Here is a 17,795-nt window from a genome sequence, read left to right on the forward strand (position 1 = left end):
CAGAATGAAACTTCCAACAAAAGATAGAAAAACATCTGAGTATATCCCCTACATGTACCTTGTTGATAAATTATCAATACCACCTATTTGGTAAAGCCTTAGCTTTACCAAACATTTGACAGCAAATGTTATACAAGTCATTTTGCAGAAATATACTTTATGCAAGTAAAGTGCAGTAATTTACAGAACTAGTATGTACCCTAAGCTTCAAATTCAAATCACTTGTTTAGCAAAACTCGCTCTAACTAAAGCTCAGTATTTATTGTTATTGAAGTTAGCAGTGTTGTTTGGTAGTTATTGAATCTATTTATCTGTTTATACTCAGATAATAGAAGCAAAAGACGAAGAGAAACAGATTAGGAAATGAAAGACGCATGTAATCCTGTTTTGCAACTAGCAAACTTTACAGTGCCAAGTATGAATACACAGTTCCCTGAGTGGTATCTATTGTAAAGTCGCTAATTAAGTTGTATAAAGCCCTAATTGGAGAGCTGCCTCTTTAGAAAAAATTTAATAATTCAAACAGATAGTATCACCAGTGAAGAACTATCATCCTTGTATTAATTAAATCTAGATTATAAAATTCTAATTACAAAAGTATAACTATGTTATTCAACTGGCTTCCAAGGCATTCTTAATAAAAAAGATAAAATAAGATTTAGAAGTCTACCAAAGCCTTTATCACATACCATAAATCTGGAACAGCTTTAACCAAAGATGAAATTAATACCTGGAAACTGGGAAGAATATTTATATATTTAATAATTTACGGCCCAAGAGTAAACACTGTAAAGGATAAAAATTTGTCATTTTTTTTTAGATCTTACTCTTTGACTTTCAAACTATATAGTAAATTTGATGCAAAGCAAAAAATTGAATATTATAACATTTACAGATAAATGTGAAATTTAATTATTATAACAACTGCAAGCATGACGTCTACCTCAATTCATTTTAAAAAATGACTCTATTTAAAAATGACTCCCAATGAATTTTGCTAATTGTATTTCTCTGATGATAAACATTAGCATTGTTGAGTTTGAACAGATGCAATACTTTAAAAACATGAATCGTAAACAGTCATTTTTCTTTTGTGTGAGGCAACTACACTGCTGGAGCTCACCAACACATTTCAAATGAGTGCTCTATTAACACCAAAAACAAAGTCACTTAATTGTGTATCACTTAATTGTGACTATGAACATGGGTTTGGGTGGACTCTGGGAGTTGGTGATGGACAGAGAGGCCTGGCGTGCTGCGGTTCATGGGGTTGCAAAGAGTTGGACACGACTGAGCAACTGAACTGAACTGAACTAATTCTGACTAGACTTGACCATGGAATGGTGTCTTTGCAAAGGGATCAGCATCCACTTCTACATTAGCATCTACCTAAGTAGGATTTGAAGAATGTTTGGAAATCCCATAATATCAAGTCTAGATGAAGCCATAAACATTTAGTCCCTATCAGTCTACCTCATCAGAAAATCAAGCAAAGCATAGCACCCATCCCTTTACTACTTTTCAATAGGCTTCCACATTCATTATTCAGTGTAGCAGACAAACTTCTAGGAACAACTCCAGGGACCCAATTCCCTAAAAACCCACCTGGCATGAAAAGCCTTTTGGAGAGACAAATTAGCTACATGCTAGTCTTCCTACTGAAGCTATCAACACACAGCAAACCTGCAAATACAAACTCTCTAGGGGCTCGATACTTGCGGTACTGACAATTAGTTTTGAAACCCATCATCTTAACTCTTTCAACTAATATACTAAAAAAAAAATAACATCTTGTACTTGAAATATAGCAGACTTGTGAAAAACAATTTTTTTATCTACAGACTAGCCTATAAACGGCTCTGGCCTGGACACTAAAACTTACTGGCTCTTTTGCTTCAGACCACTATCCTTACTTTCTGTGCCCCCTTTTTACTTTTCTCTGGCATCTTAGAATCCTTTCAGTTCATCTCTCTGGGCTCCTCAAAAGCCTCCCTCAGAGGCTTGTCTTAAGGACATGTTGCACAGTCCCACATGGCAACCAACTTAACAGTAAAGAACTGGTAATGAAATGTCATCAGAGAAATTTAATGAAATACAAGTAATTCTGACTAACCACGTCAATGAAAAGGTACTGGTGACTTAACCATTACCAAGTTATTATCTTTGTTACCTACGGAGTATCTTTCTCTGATACCCAAAGAATAAAATCAACTCTCCGTATATTCTCTATCTTTCTCTGAGTCTGAAAACCTATTGCCAAGGTTATTTTCAACAAAGAAGGATAATGCTTTTTAGCTCATCCAGAGGATGTGTTAACAGAATGATCAAAGCATAGGCAACACTGTGGAACATCAGATTATAAACATGTGCTCTGGAGCCAGCTGCTTAGGGCTGAATCCTGGCTTCATCCCTTACCATGTGACCTGAGCCTATTACTTAATGTGTTTCAGTTTCTTTATTCATAAAATGGAATTTGACATGACACCTAATTCATTGATTTGTGGCAAAGTTTAAATAAACTATTTCATATAAATCAATTAACATAGTGTCAGGCACTTAAAAATCACTCAGTATGTTGGCTCTTGTTCAAATATTTTCACTTTACATGGTAAACCCAGTCACATTGTATAGAGATGGGCAAAGGGACAAAGAGCTTTCCTTTGCTATTGTTTCTGATCTTTCATGTAGCCTATATCATAACAACTTCTACATTTTATTCAACTATTTGGAATTAACGTTATCAAAGAAAGTAGGGAGGGTGCCTGAGGGATGAAAGACTGTATCTTATAAGAACCTATGGTTTGTTTAATGAATTATTCTGTCCCCCTTCCTATGCCAAAGAGCTTTATCTATTTTGACTTCTCACTTTGTTTACAGGACTGGCCTGGGGAGCTTTTGAGTGCTTTCCTTTTCCCTTGAATGTGCTCAGCAAATTGCTGACAGTCTGGCATCATTATCATGAATGCAAGCCACTGAGCTCACATGCTGTATCACCCTGAACTCCAGTTTCTGTCTGCAAAGAGATTTAATTGATTCCCATTTCCTGTAGAGTACCCTATTAACCCACTTAGAAGTACAGAGAAATAGCACTGCCTTTCAGTCTATGAACTGGTAATGAATTCACACTAAGGAAGGACAACCAATGCAGTCCATTTCATTCTAGTCATTCACATACTGGGACGCATGAGAGCAAAATCCTCAGCCTTAATTAAACCTTTAAAACTCTAAGTTGCACTCTCTACTGAACAAATTGATGCTCCTAAGGTTAGTTTGCATATATTAGTAGAAGAAACTAGCATATACCACCGGACCCCTACTTTTGCTATTCTACCCTTCCCAAATTAGAGCAGTAAATAGCCAAGATATGCCTTAAGGAAACTGACCTGAGGAATTCATACAAATGTAGAAACCCAGCACACTAGAAATTCTAGGTAGTTTCTATTGAAACAATATACAGATGATTTCACCCCTAAACCTGCTATTCCCTGCATTACTTTACGAGTAATGCATACTGCATTTTTACCTTTATTCATTCTTTTAATCTTTAGCCAGTAAATCAATCACTGATAATAAGAATTCACACAGCATTTATAAGACAATACAGAGAACAAAGAATAGGACAGGATGATATCATTCTCACCTTTAATATCCTGATCAATATATTTGACAGTCAAAGTCTCTTCCAAACAACAAAAAAATGCTTTTAAAATTCCACAGAATTTACACATGGATGTTCCTAACATTACTGATTGACTATTATAAAAAGAAAAATTAGTAATAAAGTTAGAAACAATCCAAATGGACATCAACTGGTGAATGGACAAACAAAATGTGGTATATCTGTATCATTATTATATGAATATTATTCAGCAATAAAAATGAACCAACTACTGATTTATCCTATAACATGAATGAATCACAAAATCAGGCTAAGTGGAAAGAAGCTAGATGGAAAAGATCACATATTGTATGATTTCATTTACATGAAATATTCAGAAAAAAACATTTCAAGAGGCAAGCATCAGACTGGCGACCACCTGGGCATGGGGACAGAGAGCACCTAATCTTTCAGGGATGAGGGAAACGCTCTAATACTGGCTTCTAATGATAGTTGAACTGAAAATTTTTATGATAAAAGGAACCACTGTGTACACAAGCTGGTAAAATTTATGATGTGTAAATAATACACAGAATCTATAAGAAAAATTAGTATAGGCTAAAGTTATGACCAACCTAGATAGCATATTGAAAAGCAAAGACATTACTTTGCCAACAAAGGCCCGTCTAGTCAAAGCTATGGTTTTTCCAGTGGTCATGTATGGATGTGAGATTTGGACTGTGAAGAAAGCTGAGCACCGAAGAATTGATGCTTTTGAACTGTGGTGTTGGAGAAGACTCTTGAGAGTCCCTTGGACTGCAAGGAGATCCAACCAGTCCATCCTAAAGGAAATCTGTCCTAAATATTCATTGAAAGGACTGATGCTGAAGCCGAAACTCCAATATTTTGGCCATCTCATGCAAAGAGTTGACTCACTGGAAAAGACCCTGATACTGGGAGGGATTGGGGGCAGGAGGAGAAGGGGATGAGAGAGGATGAGATGGCTGGATGGCATCACCAACTCGATGGACATGAGTTTGAGTGAACTCCAGGAGTTGGTGATGGACAGGGAGGCCTGGCGTGCTGCAATTCATGGGGTCGCAAAGAGCTGGACAGGGCTGAGCAACTGAACTGAACTGAAGATAGACTAAGAATGTTAAGTGGAGAAGGCTGATCTGTGCCCTCAAGGATAAATAAAACTGAACTGCCAAAACGGAATTATTCACAGCTTCATTCTAACTTCACTGATATCTGTCATAATGAAGGCAACAAAATAGCGTACCTTCTCTCCAGACTCACTGACCACACCCACAGGATTTCGGTTTCTTGGCTACAGTCTTTCCTTTGTTCACTGCTGTATCTCAAATTACTAGAAAAGTGTCTGACACATGAAGGGAGTTTAATGAAGATCTGTTGAATAATTCACAGCCTAACTTACCATGCCATATCTTGGAAAATCCATTCAGTTGAATGATTTTCTCCATATTTGAAAAGAGTACATTGTATTTGGTTGTTTGCTTTTTTTTTTATGCTTTCTTTTCCTGGCAAAGTCAACTGCAATTTTGTTAAAAGTAGATAACTAAACACAGTGTATAAATTTTTCTGTCTGTAAGGGGTAATGACCAGATTTTCAGCTACTGTACCTATGTTTAAACTTACAATCTAGCCTTTAAGTTTGTTCTAAAGAAAAGTTTAAGAAATGAGAGTTAAAACTTTAAAGTTTTACAAACTTTAAAACTCATATCACAGAGTGTAATATAAATGAAGAATCAATTCTCTACACCTTAAGAGAAGAATCAATTGATAAAACTTGTAGGAAGCCTTAAATGGTCTCTGAATTATAAACTCCTAAGAATTGGGCTGATGGTCCTATTCAACATATAAATAATTGCAGAAAGGTGTTAGATGATGAAGTAATTTTAGGAGGAGCTGGAAATGATGCATGAGAAACCTGATTTACTTTCCTCTTTTCTACAGCAGCAGAAAAAATGGCGCAATTATCCACTACATAGCTCAGACTCAACTCTCATCTCTTAATTTCAATACTAGCCAATTCCGGTACCCTTACATTGTTCATGCTTTCACTTGGTCTGCTTTGATAATGACAGAAAACATTTTCTTTTCAAAATCCTTTAATTGCAGAACCTTATACTAAAATGTGCCATTTCTCTGCTATAGGTCTAGCAACTGCCTGTTCCTTTGTGTCTCCATAGCAACCACTAGAATTCAGGTTAGGAATCACCCTAATGCCTTGTCTTGTACAATGATTTTTTTATATCTTCCTTTCCTCTCCCTGTCTCCTAGTTCCTCATCTTATTTCAGTTAATTATATATTTATCTATATTATACACTATATTATAGTTTATAATAATATAATCTGTAATATAGAACTATAACTATAGCTGTATAGTTATACTATGTGATTTTATGATTCTCAATTAGTTTTCTGACCCAGAATTCATGAACATTCCCTACCGTCATTTTAAACCCAAACTCCAGAGGCAAATTTTCAAGTCTGGATGTCACTACTCTGCCCACTACTATGCTCTAACATCACACTTAATAATTCAGTATGTCTAAGACAAATCAGTATGCTACATACTAATTAATTTTGTATATATAAAGACCACATAAAATAAATGTAAAGAATAAAAAGAAAGAAATGCAACACTCTTTACCCACCACCCATCGTAAGAGAAACATAAAAGCACCGTCACCTTTCTATCCGGTGTAGATCCTACCTATTCCACATCCCGTTAGAGGTAACTACCATCCTAAATTTTGTTTTCAACATTCTCTTGTTCTACACTATGATTTTAACACATGAAATGATGATCCTAAACAATATTCATTTTTACATATAGTGACCTTATATAAATGAAATCACACTTTGTTTCTCTTAGAGATTTGCTTTCATTGTTCAACACATCTCTAAGGTTCATCAGTCTTCACTGCTGAGTAATTTTTGTACGAATATGCCACAATTATTTCATTATATCACAAATGAACTTGTGTTTTTTGTCAGTATATTTCTAAAACACAAGCAATGCTGCCACAGCTATTCCTGGTGCTCACAGGTAAGGGGCACGTGCACATGAGCAGAGAGGAGGAATTTCTGGGTCACTAGTGAGAGTATCTTTAACTAAGTAGGCAGTGACCAACATCCTCCACAGTCCAAGCAGTAAACTGGACTCTCCACAGTGGATACCTGTTATGCCGGCCGCAAAGTCCCACCTAAAACTGCTACTTTCAGACTCTGTTGTATTTCCCAATTTGCAGGAATCAAATGCTTTTATTATTTAGGTTACCATAGATCTATTTCTGATTACTAATTAAGCATATTTTTATATTTGTATTGCCCATTGCAATCTGAGGTGCAAGTTTATATCTTTTGCCACTTCCTTTTTTGCTCTTCACTTGGTGGTGGTGGTTTAGTCGCTAAGTTGTGTCTGACTCTTTGTGACCCCATGGACGATAGCCTGCCAGGCTCCTCTGTCCATGGGATTCTCCAGGCAAGAATACTGGACTGGGTTGCCATTTCCTTCTCCAACTTCGGTTCAGTCGCTCAGTCGTGTCCGACTCTTCGCAACCCCATGAACTGCAGCACTCCAAGCCTCCCTGTCCATCACCAACTCCTGGAGTCCACCCAAACCCATGTCCATCAAGTCTGTGACACTATCCAACCAGGTCATCCTCTGTCATCCCCTTTTCCTGCCCTCAATCCTTCCCAGCATCAGGGTCTTTTCTCCAACTTAGAGATCTGTAAAATTATTTATAAACACATTAATATCATCTTCAGTTATATTCATTGGTAATGTTTTCTTTTTGGATTTTTTTAATACCCATTTCTCAACTGTATTTTGGTCATATTCACTTCATAGCTAATGTATCATCAAATACTGAAAAACACTCTGCAGTTTCAGGTATAATGCTCTATACACGCTGATTAGCTAGAGCTTGTGATTGGGTTCTTTAAATTCTCCATACACCTTTCTATTACATATGCCTGGTACATTAATCTCCAGGGAGCCTTTATAAAATCAAGTCTATTTTGATTGATAAGAGAGCCATATGTACTTTTCTTTTGAACAGTATTTATTCAAGATATCTATTTATCTATTAAAAAGATGGAATATCTTTTCCCCCTTGTAGTTTCAACAATTCTATTTTCTCATGATTTAGATGTGTAATGTGGTAAATAGCTTATAACTTTTTAAATTTTGGAGCACTTAGTTTATTTACTTTCATCTTTAATTAATTATATATTTAGATTAGAAAAGGCAGAGGAACCAGAGATCAATTGCCAACATCCACTAGATCATGGAAAAAGCAAGAGAGTTCCAGAAAAACATCTATTTCTGCTTTATTGACTATGCCAAAGCTTTTGACTGTGTGGATCACAATAAACTGTGGAAAATTCTGAAAGAGATGGGAGACCACCTGACCTGCCTCTTGAGAAACCTGTATGCAGGTCAGGAAGCAACAGTTAGAACTGGACATGGAACAACAGACTGGTTCCAAATAGGAAAAGGAGTACGTCAAGGCTGTATATTATTACCCTGCTTATTTAACTTCTATGCAAAGTACATCATGAGAAATGCTGGGCTGGGAGAAGCACAAGCTGGAATCAAGATTGGGGGGTACCATTTCACGCCAGTCAGAATGGCTGCGATCCAAAAGTCTACAAGTAATAAATGCTGGAGAGGATGTGGAGAAAAGGGAACCCTCTTACACTGTTGGTGGGAATGCAAACTAGTACAGCCACTATGGAGAACAGTGTGGAGATTCCTTTAAAAACTGGAAATAGAACTGCCTTATGATCCAGCAATCCCACTGTGGGCATACACACTAAGGAAACCAGAAGGGAAAGAGACGTGTACCCCAATGTTCATCGCAGCACTGTTTATAATAGCCAGGACATGGAAGCAGCCTAGATGTCCATCAGCAGATGAATGGATAAGAAAGCTGTGGTACATATACACAATGGAGTATTACTCAGCCATTAAAAAGAATACATTTGAATCAGTTCTAATGAGGTGGATGAAACTGGAGCCTATTCTACAGAGTGAAGTAAGCCAGAAAGAAAAACACCAATACAGTATACCAACGCATATATATGGAATTTAGAAAGATGGTAACAATAACCCTGTATATGAGACAGTACATATACACAATGGAGTATTACTCAGCCATTAAAAAGAATACATTTGAATCAGTTCTAATGAGGTGGATGAAACTGGAGCCTATTCTACAGAGTGAAGTAAGCCAGAAAGAAAAACACCAATACAGTATACTAACGCATATATATGGAATTTAGAAAGATGGTAACAATAACCCTGTATATGAGACAGTACATATACACAATGGAGTATTACTCAGCCATTAAAAAGAATACATTTGAATCAGTTCTAATGAGGTGGATGAAACTTGAGCCTATTATACAGAGTGAAGTAAGCCAGAAGGACAAACACCAATACAGTATACTAACGCATATATATGGAATTTAGAAAGATGGTAACGATAACCCTGTATACGAGACAGCAAAAGAGACACTGATGTATAGAACAGGCTTATGGACTCTGTGGGAGAGGGAGAGGGTGGGAAGATTTGGGAGAAAAAAAAAAAAAAGACCATATGTATTGTACTATGTAGTTTTCCAAAGAGCATTGACAACGTATATATTTCTGTATAACTATTTCCTATAGTATATTAATTGTGCCAGTGGTGTGATATACTTATGACTGTGAAATCAAAAAAGTTTATATTTAAGTGAATGAGTCTGCTACTATATAATGTTTTACATAAGTAAAATAAATTTCCATGTGTATGTAAAAAAAAAGACATTAATTTAGATGTATTATGAACATTTTGTGGATTTTTATCCTTTTTCTTTTACAGATATACATTGTTAATAGTTACAGATGAAATTATGCAATAAAAAAAAAAAGAGACACTGATGTATAGAACAGTCTTTTGGACTCTGTGGGAGAGGGAGAGGGTGGGATGATTTGGGAGAATGGCACTGATATATGTACAATATCATATATGAAAAGAGTCGCCAGTCCAGGTTCGATGCATGATACTGGATGCTTGGGGCTGGTGCACTGGGATGACCCAGAGGGATGGTATGGGGAGGGAGGAGGATTCAGGATGGGGAACACATGTATGCCTGTGGCGGATTCATTTCGATGTATGGCAGAACCAATACAATATTGTAAAGTTTAAAAATAAAATTAAATTAAAAAAAAGATTGGAGGGAGAAATATCAATAACCTCAGATATGCAGATGACACCACCCTTATGGCAGAAAGTGAAGAGGAACTAAAAAGCCTTTGATGAAAGTGAAAGTGGAGAGTGAAAAAGTTGGCTTAAAGCTCAACATTCAGAAAACAAAGATCATGGCATCTGGTCCCACCACTTCATGGGAAATAGATGGGGGGGACTTCCCTGGTGGTCCAGTGGCTAAGACTCTGCGCTCCCAATGCAGGGGGCCTGGGTTCAATCCCTGGACAGGGAGCTAGATCCCACATGCAGCAACTAAGACCCAGTGCAGCCAAATTAAAATAAATAAATGATTAAAAAAAAAAAAAAAGAAAAGAAATAGATGGGGAAACAGTGGAAACAGTGTCAGACTTTACTTTTTGGGGCTCCAAAATCACTGCAGAATTTGCAGTAATTTGCAAAATTACTCCGTGGAAGGAACGTTATGACCAACCTAGACAGCACATTGAAAAGCAGAGACATTACTTTGCCAACAAAGGTCTGTCTAGTCAAGGCTATGGTTTTTCCAGTGGTCATGTATGGATGTGAGAGTTGGACTGTGAAGAAAGCTGAGCGCCAAAGAATGGATGCTTTTGAACTGTGGTGTTGGAGAAGGCTCTTGAGAGTCCCTTGGACTGCAAGGAGATCCAACCAGTCTATTCTGAAGGAGATCAGCCCTGGGATTTCTTTGGAAGGAATGATGCTAAAGCTGAAACTCCAGTACTTTGGCCACCTCATGCGAAGAGTTGACCAATTGGAAAATGGTCTGATGCTGGAAGGGATTGGGGGCAGGAGGAGAAGGGGACAGAGGATGAGATGGCTGGATGGCCTCACTGACTCGATGGACGTGAGTCTGGGTGAACTCCGGAAGTTGGTGATGGACAGGGAGGCCTGGCGTGCTGCGATTCACGGGGTTGCAAAGATTCCGACATGACTGAGTGACTGAACTGAACTGAAGTTTAGATTTATTTCTAAGTTTTTTTCTCTTCTCTCTTGCCTTTTTCTTTTTCTTCTTGATACCAGAGTGTGAAAATCACTCATATTTTGTTCTATATGTATACTGTAACTATTCTATATATTTTAAGACAAATACTTGTTAAGGTTTTAAATTTGAGTTATAGTCTCTCCTCTAGAACAATACAGAAAACTTAAAAAAATTTAAACCCAGTTTCCTGTTCCAACTTTAAGGATAACACACACGTTTTTAATTATTTGTTCTCCCCAGGTTTGTGTACATTCTAATCCCCCAGCATAAGGTGTCCATATCCTGAAAGGTCTAGAACTCTGCAAGAAGAAATTGCACAATAGAACCTCTTGGCAGTTTTATATCTAAGAATTTTTTTCTTTAAAGCCTTTGGTTAGAATCAAGTAGTGTTGGATACCTTAAAATTCAGGAAAATAAATGACCAAATGTGAAAGTCAGTCATCAGAGATCCCATGCTACAGAAATCAGATCTGGTAATAAAGAAGTTGCTTACTCTTGGGGGTAATTATTGATAAATAACAGCTTTAATGGTAAAGGAGCTTGTAGTTTTCCATGGTTATGATCTATGGAAGATATCACTAACCTATACTAATATCACTGAGCACTCATACTGAGGTTAGGTGGGGCTACGCCGTTTGTTTTGCCCCCCCAACAAGGTGAGTAGAAGCTGCCTGTGTGACTTCTTGTGGGAAGCAGTGTTCTATACCCCCACACTCTGACCCAGATGGTCCAAGTCTCACATGGTGCAGAGATAGGATGATGGTATATCCATCAGTTAGCATCTCTGAAAAGCTACATGGAGAACAGTTGCTCTGAAGAGCTGCCAGAACTACAGCAAACTGCCTCATCAAGGAACAACCCTGTATTAACACAAAGGCTTGGGGATTACTTGTGACTGCAGCATAACCTAGCCAAATCTAACTAATATATTTAACTTCACTGGATGAAGCAAAACAAATACTATTTTTCCTCATGTTACATGTATTATTAGTGACACAGCGAGAGTATGTTGCTTTCATGGTCATCAACTTCTAAATATCAAAACCTGGAAGATAATTTCCCCTATAAATAAAACATAAGGCAATTATAAGATGATTAAATTAATAATCTTATTTCATTGCAGCCTAGTATAACTCCTACTGCTGCTGCTGCTAAGTCGCTTCAGTCGTGTCCGACTCTGTGTGACCCCATAGACAGCAGCCCATTAGTCTCCTCTGCCCCTGAGATTCTCCAGGCAAGAATACTGGAGTGGGTTGCCATTTCCTTCCCCAATGCATGAAAGTAAAATGTGAAAGTCAAGTCGCTCAGTCGTGTCTGACTCTTAGCGACCCCATGGACTGCAGCCTACCAGGCTCCTCCATCCATAGATTTTCCAGGCAAGAGTACTGGAGTGGGGTGCTGCGGGGAGCGAGCTCTGCCCGTGGCAAAGGTCATGAGGAAGGAGGCTTGGCATACGCAAAGGCGGGATCAAGCCTCAGGAGTCTCCCTGGAAATTCTCGAGCATCTACCCCCAAAACCAGAGTCTGCCTACTTTCTGCTTTGTGCTTTCACCTACACCTCTGACTTTACGGGGGGCTGTCCCCCACTACCTCTCTCTGAAAAAAGAGTTAGCTTACAGCTCCAGTTAATAATTCCTGGGTGTGACAGTGTTTCAACCTACAAACTCCTTTGGAAGTCCTCTAGCCTGCCTGAATAGGTTTTTCCGGCCACATGTGATTGCTCAGAGCCTCCCAACTGTGAGAGGCATGAGATGTTCTAAACTGTCTAAATACAGATTCCTCTGAGCAGTTAAAAGATTGATTAGAAATTGTATTGGTGAAGGGTTTTTCACTTGTTGGGCCAATGTTTGCTGCTAAGTCTCCATATCCCTTACCTGCTGTGTCCCTGGCAGTGTATTGATTAATATAATTGGTGTAAATAGTAGCTTTAATGTTTGTAACCTGGGACCCTTGAGTTAATTCTTTTTCTTGTTATAGCTCACTACACCTTTGCTCTGTAGGAATGCAACTTTATCTAATGCTTTTGAAGGGTGGCGCTTATCACCTTTAGAGAAAAATAAGTTTTCTGAAGAAAGGGTCTTAAAATGTTAACAGGCCTCTGGGCCAGAAGATGATGCAAATCACCTAAACTTTTGCATATGATAAGTTTGCAGGAAGAAAGCCTGGCTTGCTGCATGACTCTACCCTTCCCCCATTATCCTCTACGCATAACTTAAGGTATAAAAACTACTTTGGAAAATAAAGTGCGGGCCTTGTTCACCGAAACTTGGTCTCCCCATGTCGTTCTTTCTCTTACCTTCTGGCTGAATTATTCAGCTTCTTTTCTCCACTGAATTTCCTCACTGAGCTATCCTTCTTCTATTACTCTTTATATCCTTAATTAACGTTTAATTAAGCAGTTGTTTCCTGATCCTCGCCGACGCCGTCCCCGCTTCCAATTCCCTGGATCCACCGGGGCTGGACCCCGGCAGGGTGCCATTGCCTTCTCCGATAACTCCTACTAAACTTCACTGAAATATTAAATGAAATCTCCTCTCTAATACTTACTGTTGCTGCTGCTGCTGAGATGCTAAGCTGTGTAGGACTCTTTTGCAACCCCATGGACTGTAGCCCAGACAGATTCCTCTTTCCATGGAATTCTCCAGACAAGAATACTGGAGTGGGTTGCCATTTCCTTCTCTAGGGGATCTTCCCCAACCAGGGATTGAACCCACGTCTCCTGCATTGGCAAGCAGATTCTTTACCACTGAGCCACCTGGGAAGCACCGCAATACTTACTAGGAACTATAAACTCGATTTCTTCTGACATAGCAATCCCCAGCTTATTAGAAGCAAAGCAGCGGTATTTTCCTTGAAAGTGAGATATGTGCCCATCATTTGGTATCCTGAAAGTCCCCCCATTGTTAGATACAATTATCCGAGGGTCAGAGAGATTAAAAGGCTTGTCATCCTTATTCCACAAGAATCTGTAAGATAAAACTAAAGTTAGCAACCCTGAAAAAAATCATAACTTATTTACAAACAAATATACAGAAATAAGAAAACCGAGACATTTTAAAATAAAAAGTATATAATACATCTATTTAACTGAATATAACAATACAAAAAAGGCATCTAAAATAATCTGAGAAATCTTATAAACTGCTATAGACTTAATGTTTATGTCTCCCTAAAATTCGTATGTTGAAGTCTATTTCCCAATGTATTGTAATAGTATTTGAGGGTAGGGCCTTGGAGAGGTGTTTATGTCATGAGGGTGAAGTCCTCACAAATGGGATTGCGGTCCTTATAAAAGAGATCCCATTCTTGCTCCCTTCTGCCACGTGAGGTTACAAGAAGATGACTGGCTGTGAACACCAAGCAGGTCATCACCAGACACCAAAGCTGCCGGTGATACTAAATCCGTCAGTGACTTGGTCTTGGTCTTCTCACCACCAGAGCTGTGAGAAATGTGTGTCTGTTGTTTAAGCCATTCAGTCTGTGGTATTTTTATTGTAGCAGCCAGAACTGACTGAGACACAAGCCATGAAAAAGCTGTGACAATTGGAAGGGGAAAAAAAGATAAGTTTCATTCTGTTCTTTTAAAATTAAAGATATATTTTAAAACTTATCCAGTTGAAAAGATAATGTAGGATCTTTACTAATATTTCAGACATTACAGTATTTGGAGACTAAAAAATATAAATATATAATATGTCCGTGTGTGTGTGTCTGTGTGTGTGTGTATTTGAGAAGAGCTCACTCAAAATTCAAAAACACACAAGCCAATTATTATCAAATTGGGTTATATAGTCTATCAATATTTTTAGACATATTTGTAACATAATTGAGACCATAATGAATGTATAATTTTTCCATTTAAGTTTTTCCAATTATTACAATGCTCTAAAGATAGATTTTATGACTACATTATCTTCTGACTTATGGCTCCTAATTAATTTCCCTAACCATTTTCACTTTTTCTCTTTTATGAACAATATTGTTACAAAAATTCTACATATTTATTTTGGGTGGTAATTTCCCAAATATTTTATTATGGTAATTCCTTAAAAGTGAGATTGATAAACCCATAAGAAATATTTCATCACTTTTGATAAGCACTGAAGAATTATATTCCAGAAAAAACATAGACAATTTAATTCCCACTTCCATATGTAACAGTGTCCGTTCTATGGACATGGTTATAAAAAGTTTTTTGTTTTTTTTTTAATCTTTAAAAATCTAATAGGTATATAGTGACTTCCCAATTAGATTTTATTTTATATATTAATAATGCACACCAATGTGAATATGCTCCAGGATGACATAGTCTTATATAACCTGACGCTTGTTCAAAAAGAATAGCAAAATCTTATGAGACACAATTTTCTTAGGAGCATGCCTGTCTCCTGACAACTTCTCTTACTTCTTTTCTCTCTGCATCTTTCATATTTTTTTGGTTTTAGGTGCAAATAACATATAGAATCTTTTCTTTAAAATTCTAATACCTTGAACTGGGATAACTGTGTATATTCAAAATTAAACATTTCCAACTTGTGCCATGCTGTATCTTTTCATTCATTCAAGGTTTTCTTTACTCCTCCTACCCAGTATACATGCTACATAATTGATGCTACATAGTTTTTGCTATCACTCTTGGTGATGATATTGCTGTTACTAACAAATGGAATTTCTGGATTTGTTCCTTTGACTATTATGATGGGATTTTTTTTCTTTGTTTTCTAATTATTTTCTATTTTATATAATAAGGTATGTAATTACACCTTTAAAAAAAGAAAAATTAACTAATTTCATATGTATAAAATTTTCTTTTTGTCCATTGAATTTTATTGCGTTTTCAGATAGAATATCAATTATCTAATAAAGATAATAATAATATAGTATTAAATATTCTTTCAGTATCTATAGTCATTAAAAAATTCATACACAACTGTATTAGATATGACTTGAGAAGAATAAATAGTGCTAATAGCAGATACTCTATTCATGATTCCGAATTAGTACTTCATAATTAAACTTGATACTGGATATTGACATGATAAATATAACTCATCATTAATCATCTCCCATGATTGTATGGTGCATCTCTTGATATAATCAAGTTAACCAATATTTATATATAATAGTATTGATTGATCCATATTTGCAGTAATTAATACATTCTCCTTCATTCCATTATAATTTATCCATATTCACATATATGAATTATATTATAGTTGGTAAAAGACAGAAAAGTGACAATTAAGAATGCCAATAATTTTTGGTAAAAGACAGAAAAATGACAATTAAGAATGCCAATAATTTTTAAAATATCAAATTATCAGGAAATAAAAATGTTATTCACAACACAATTTAAAATAATTAATTTCCATTCTTTCATCCTTAGTGGATGTAAAATGATCAGGTAAATCAATGAAAGTCTGTAGGTTTGCTTCTCATTCTAGAATCATTTAGAACTTTAAACTCTTGAATTCTCTTCATATCTTTTTCCTCTTTAATTTCAGTACTCTCACAGTTCTTTCTCTCCAAACTAGTATGTACTTAGAAAAAACTTTCTGAGATTATTATTACCTATAGTAACAATTTTTTCATTAATAATAAAATACTAGATAAAATATACCATTTCATTTTTATTTTGCCATCTGAGTTAACATCTCTATAACAAAGTTAAAAATATCAAGTAACAACCTATTCACTGAATATATGTGTCACAGTTAAGACATGCAATAATAAATATGTATAGAATAACATTTATAAATATATTAACTTTGGCTTAATAAATGCCACCTTTCAATAAATAGAATAAAGTATTTTCTGTTATCTATCTAGCTTGTTCACTCATAAACAATCGGTGCATGTTTCCACAATGCCAAAGCCTATGCTAAATATTTAACATAAGATGATTTATGATAAAAATAATTTTAACTGGCAAAAGAACATGCATAGAATAACCAAGCTTTGTTTTTATAGACATAGCTATCATTCACTTGGAAATTTTTACCTTCAATAATGTGCAGATTTATAGTCCAATAAGCTTATAAAGATAGAGTAAAATTTAGTGTAAAGGATTGTATACTTTTAAACAACTACTTAGTTTGAAAACAATACTCACTTTGGTTCTGGATTTCCTTTAGCTACACATTCAATTTGAAAATACTCATCAAAAGGAAAGGCAACTTGCACTGTTGACTGCTTCACGATTGTTGGAACCTGTTGAACTAAATATTAAAATAAGTATTTAAATAATGTGCCCTCCAAAAACTGGTTGAAGTTAGTCTAGCTACAACAAAAATAATTTAAACACACTTTCTGTATTAGTAAGTACAACTAGAAAACAAATCTGACTTCCTCTTTGCAAAATGTAGTTAGCTCTAGGGAATATACTTCACTGCATCCATTTATGTTGTCATATATTTTTATAAACCCACAGTAATGTAACAATGTAATTTTAAAACACCCAAGTTTATATTGGCATTTCATCTATGTTGATGTGTTTATGCATTTATACTTGGTTTGGTCATTGACAACTGACAATATTTGGTCACTGACCATATTTGATAACTTACCTAATAATTTTATTTTTGGAAATTGGGCTATTTCTTCATTCCTTAAGTGTATAGATTTTTTCCTTTATTGAATTAGTTACCTGTGATAAATTTCTAGGCATGGATACAAATGGTAATGACCCTGGATAAATGTAAACATGTCTAAGGATATTTACCACAAACAACCTATGAGTATAGTGGTTTCCCACAGTCATGCCACGAATGAATAACAGCATTTTTAAAATGATGAAGCATTTTGCTGCTGCTGCTAAGTCACTTTCAGTTGTGTCTGACTGTGCGACCCCAGAGACGGCAGCCCACCGGGCTCCCCTGTCCCTGGGATTCTCCTAATCATTACCAAAAAATAACCCCCTTCCTCTTTATTTTTATTTCCATTTATTGATTTT

At 36.3% G+C, this 17,795-nt stretch overlaps 1 protein-coding gene across 31 annotated transcripts in view; it reads right to left on the bottom strand.

Annotated features, from left to right (window-relative positions):
• Positions 1–17,795, bottom strand: part of CHL1 (cell adhesion molecule L1 like) — a 355,943-nt gene that overhangs the window by 72,815 nt on the left and 265,333 nt on the right. For all 31 annotated transcript variants that reach the window (XM_086366681.1, XM_086366694.1, XM_086366676.1 and 28 more), the window contains 2 exons: positions 16,956–17,061; positions 13,622–13,809 (listed from right to left, as the gene is read on the bottom strand). In XM_086366681.1, the coding sequence (XP_086222807.1) occupies positions 13,622–13,809; positions 16,956–17,061 (294 nt within the window). The remainder of the gene's footprint in view (positions 1–13,621; positions 13,810–16,955; positions 17,062–17,795) is intronic.

The sequence above is a fragment of the Bos grunniens genome, chromosome 22 (assembly GCF_055505025.1).
Source record: "Bos grunniens cultivar Pamir isolate PY7600 chromosome 22, Bosgru_T2T1.0, whole genome shotgun sequence".
Lineage (NCBI taxonomy): Eukaryota > Metazoa > Chordata > Mammalia > Artiodactyla > Bovidae > Bos > Bos grunniens.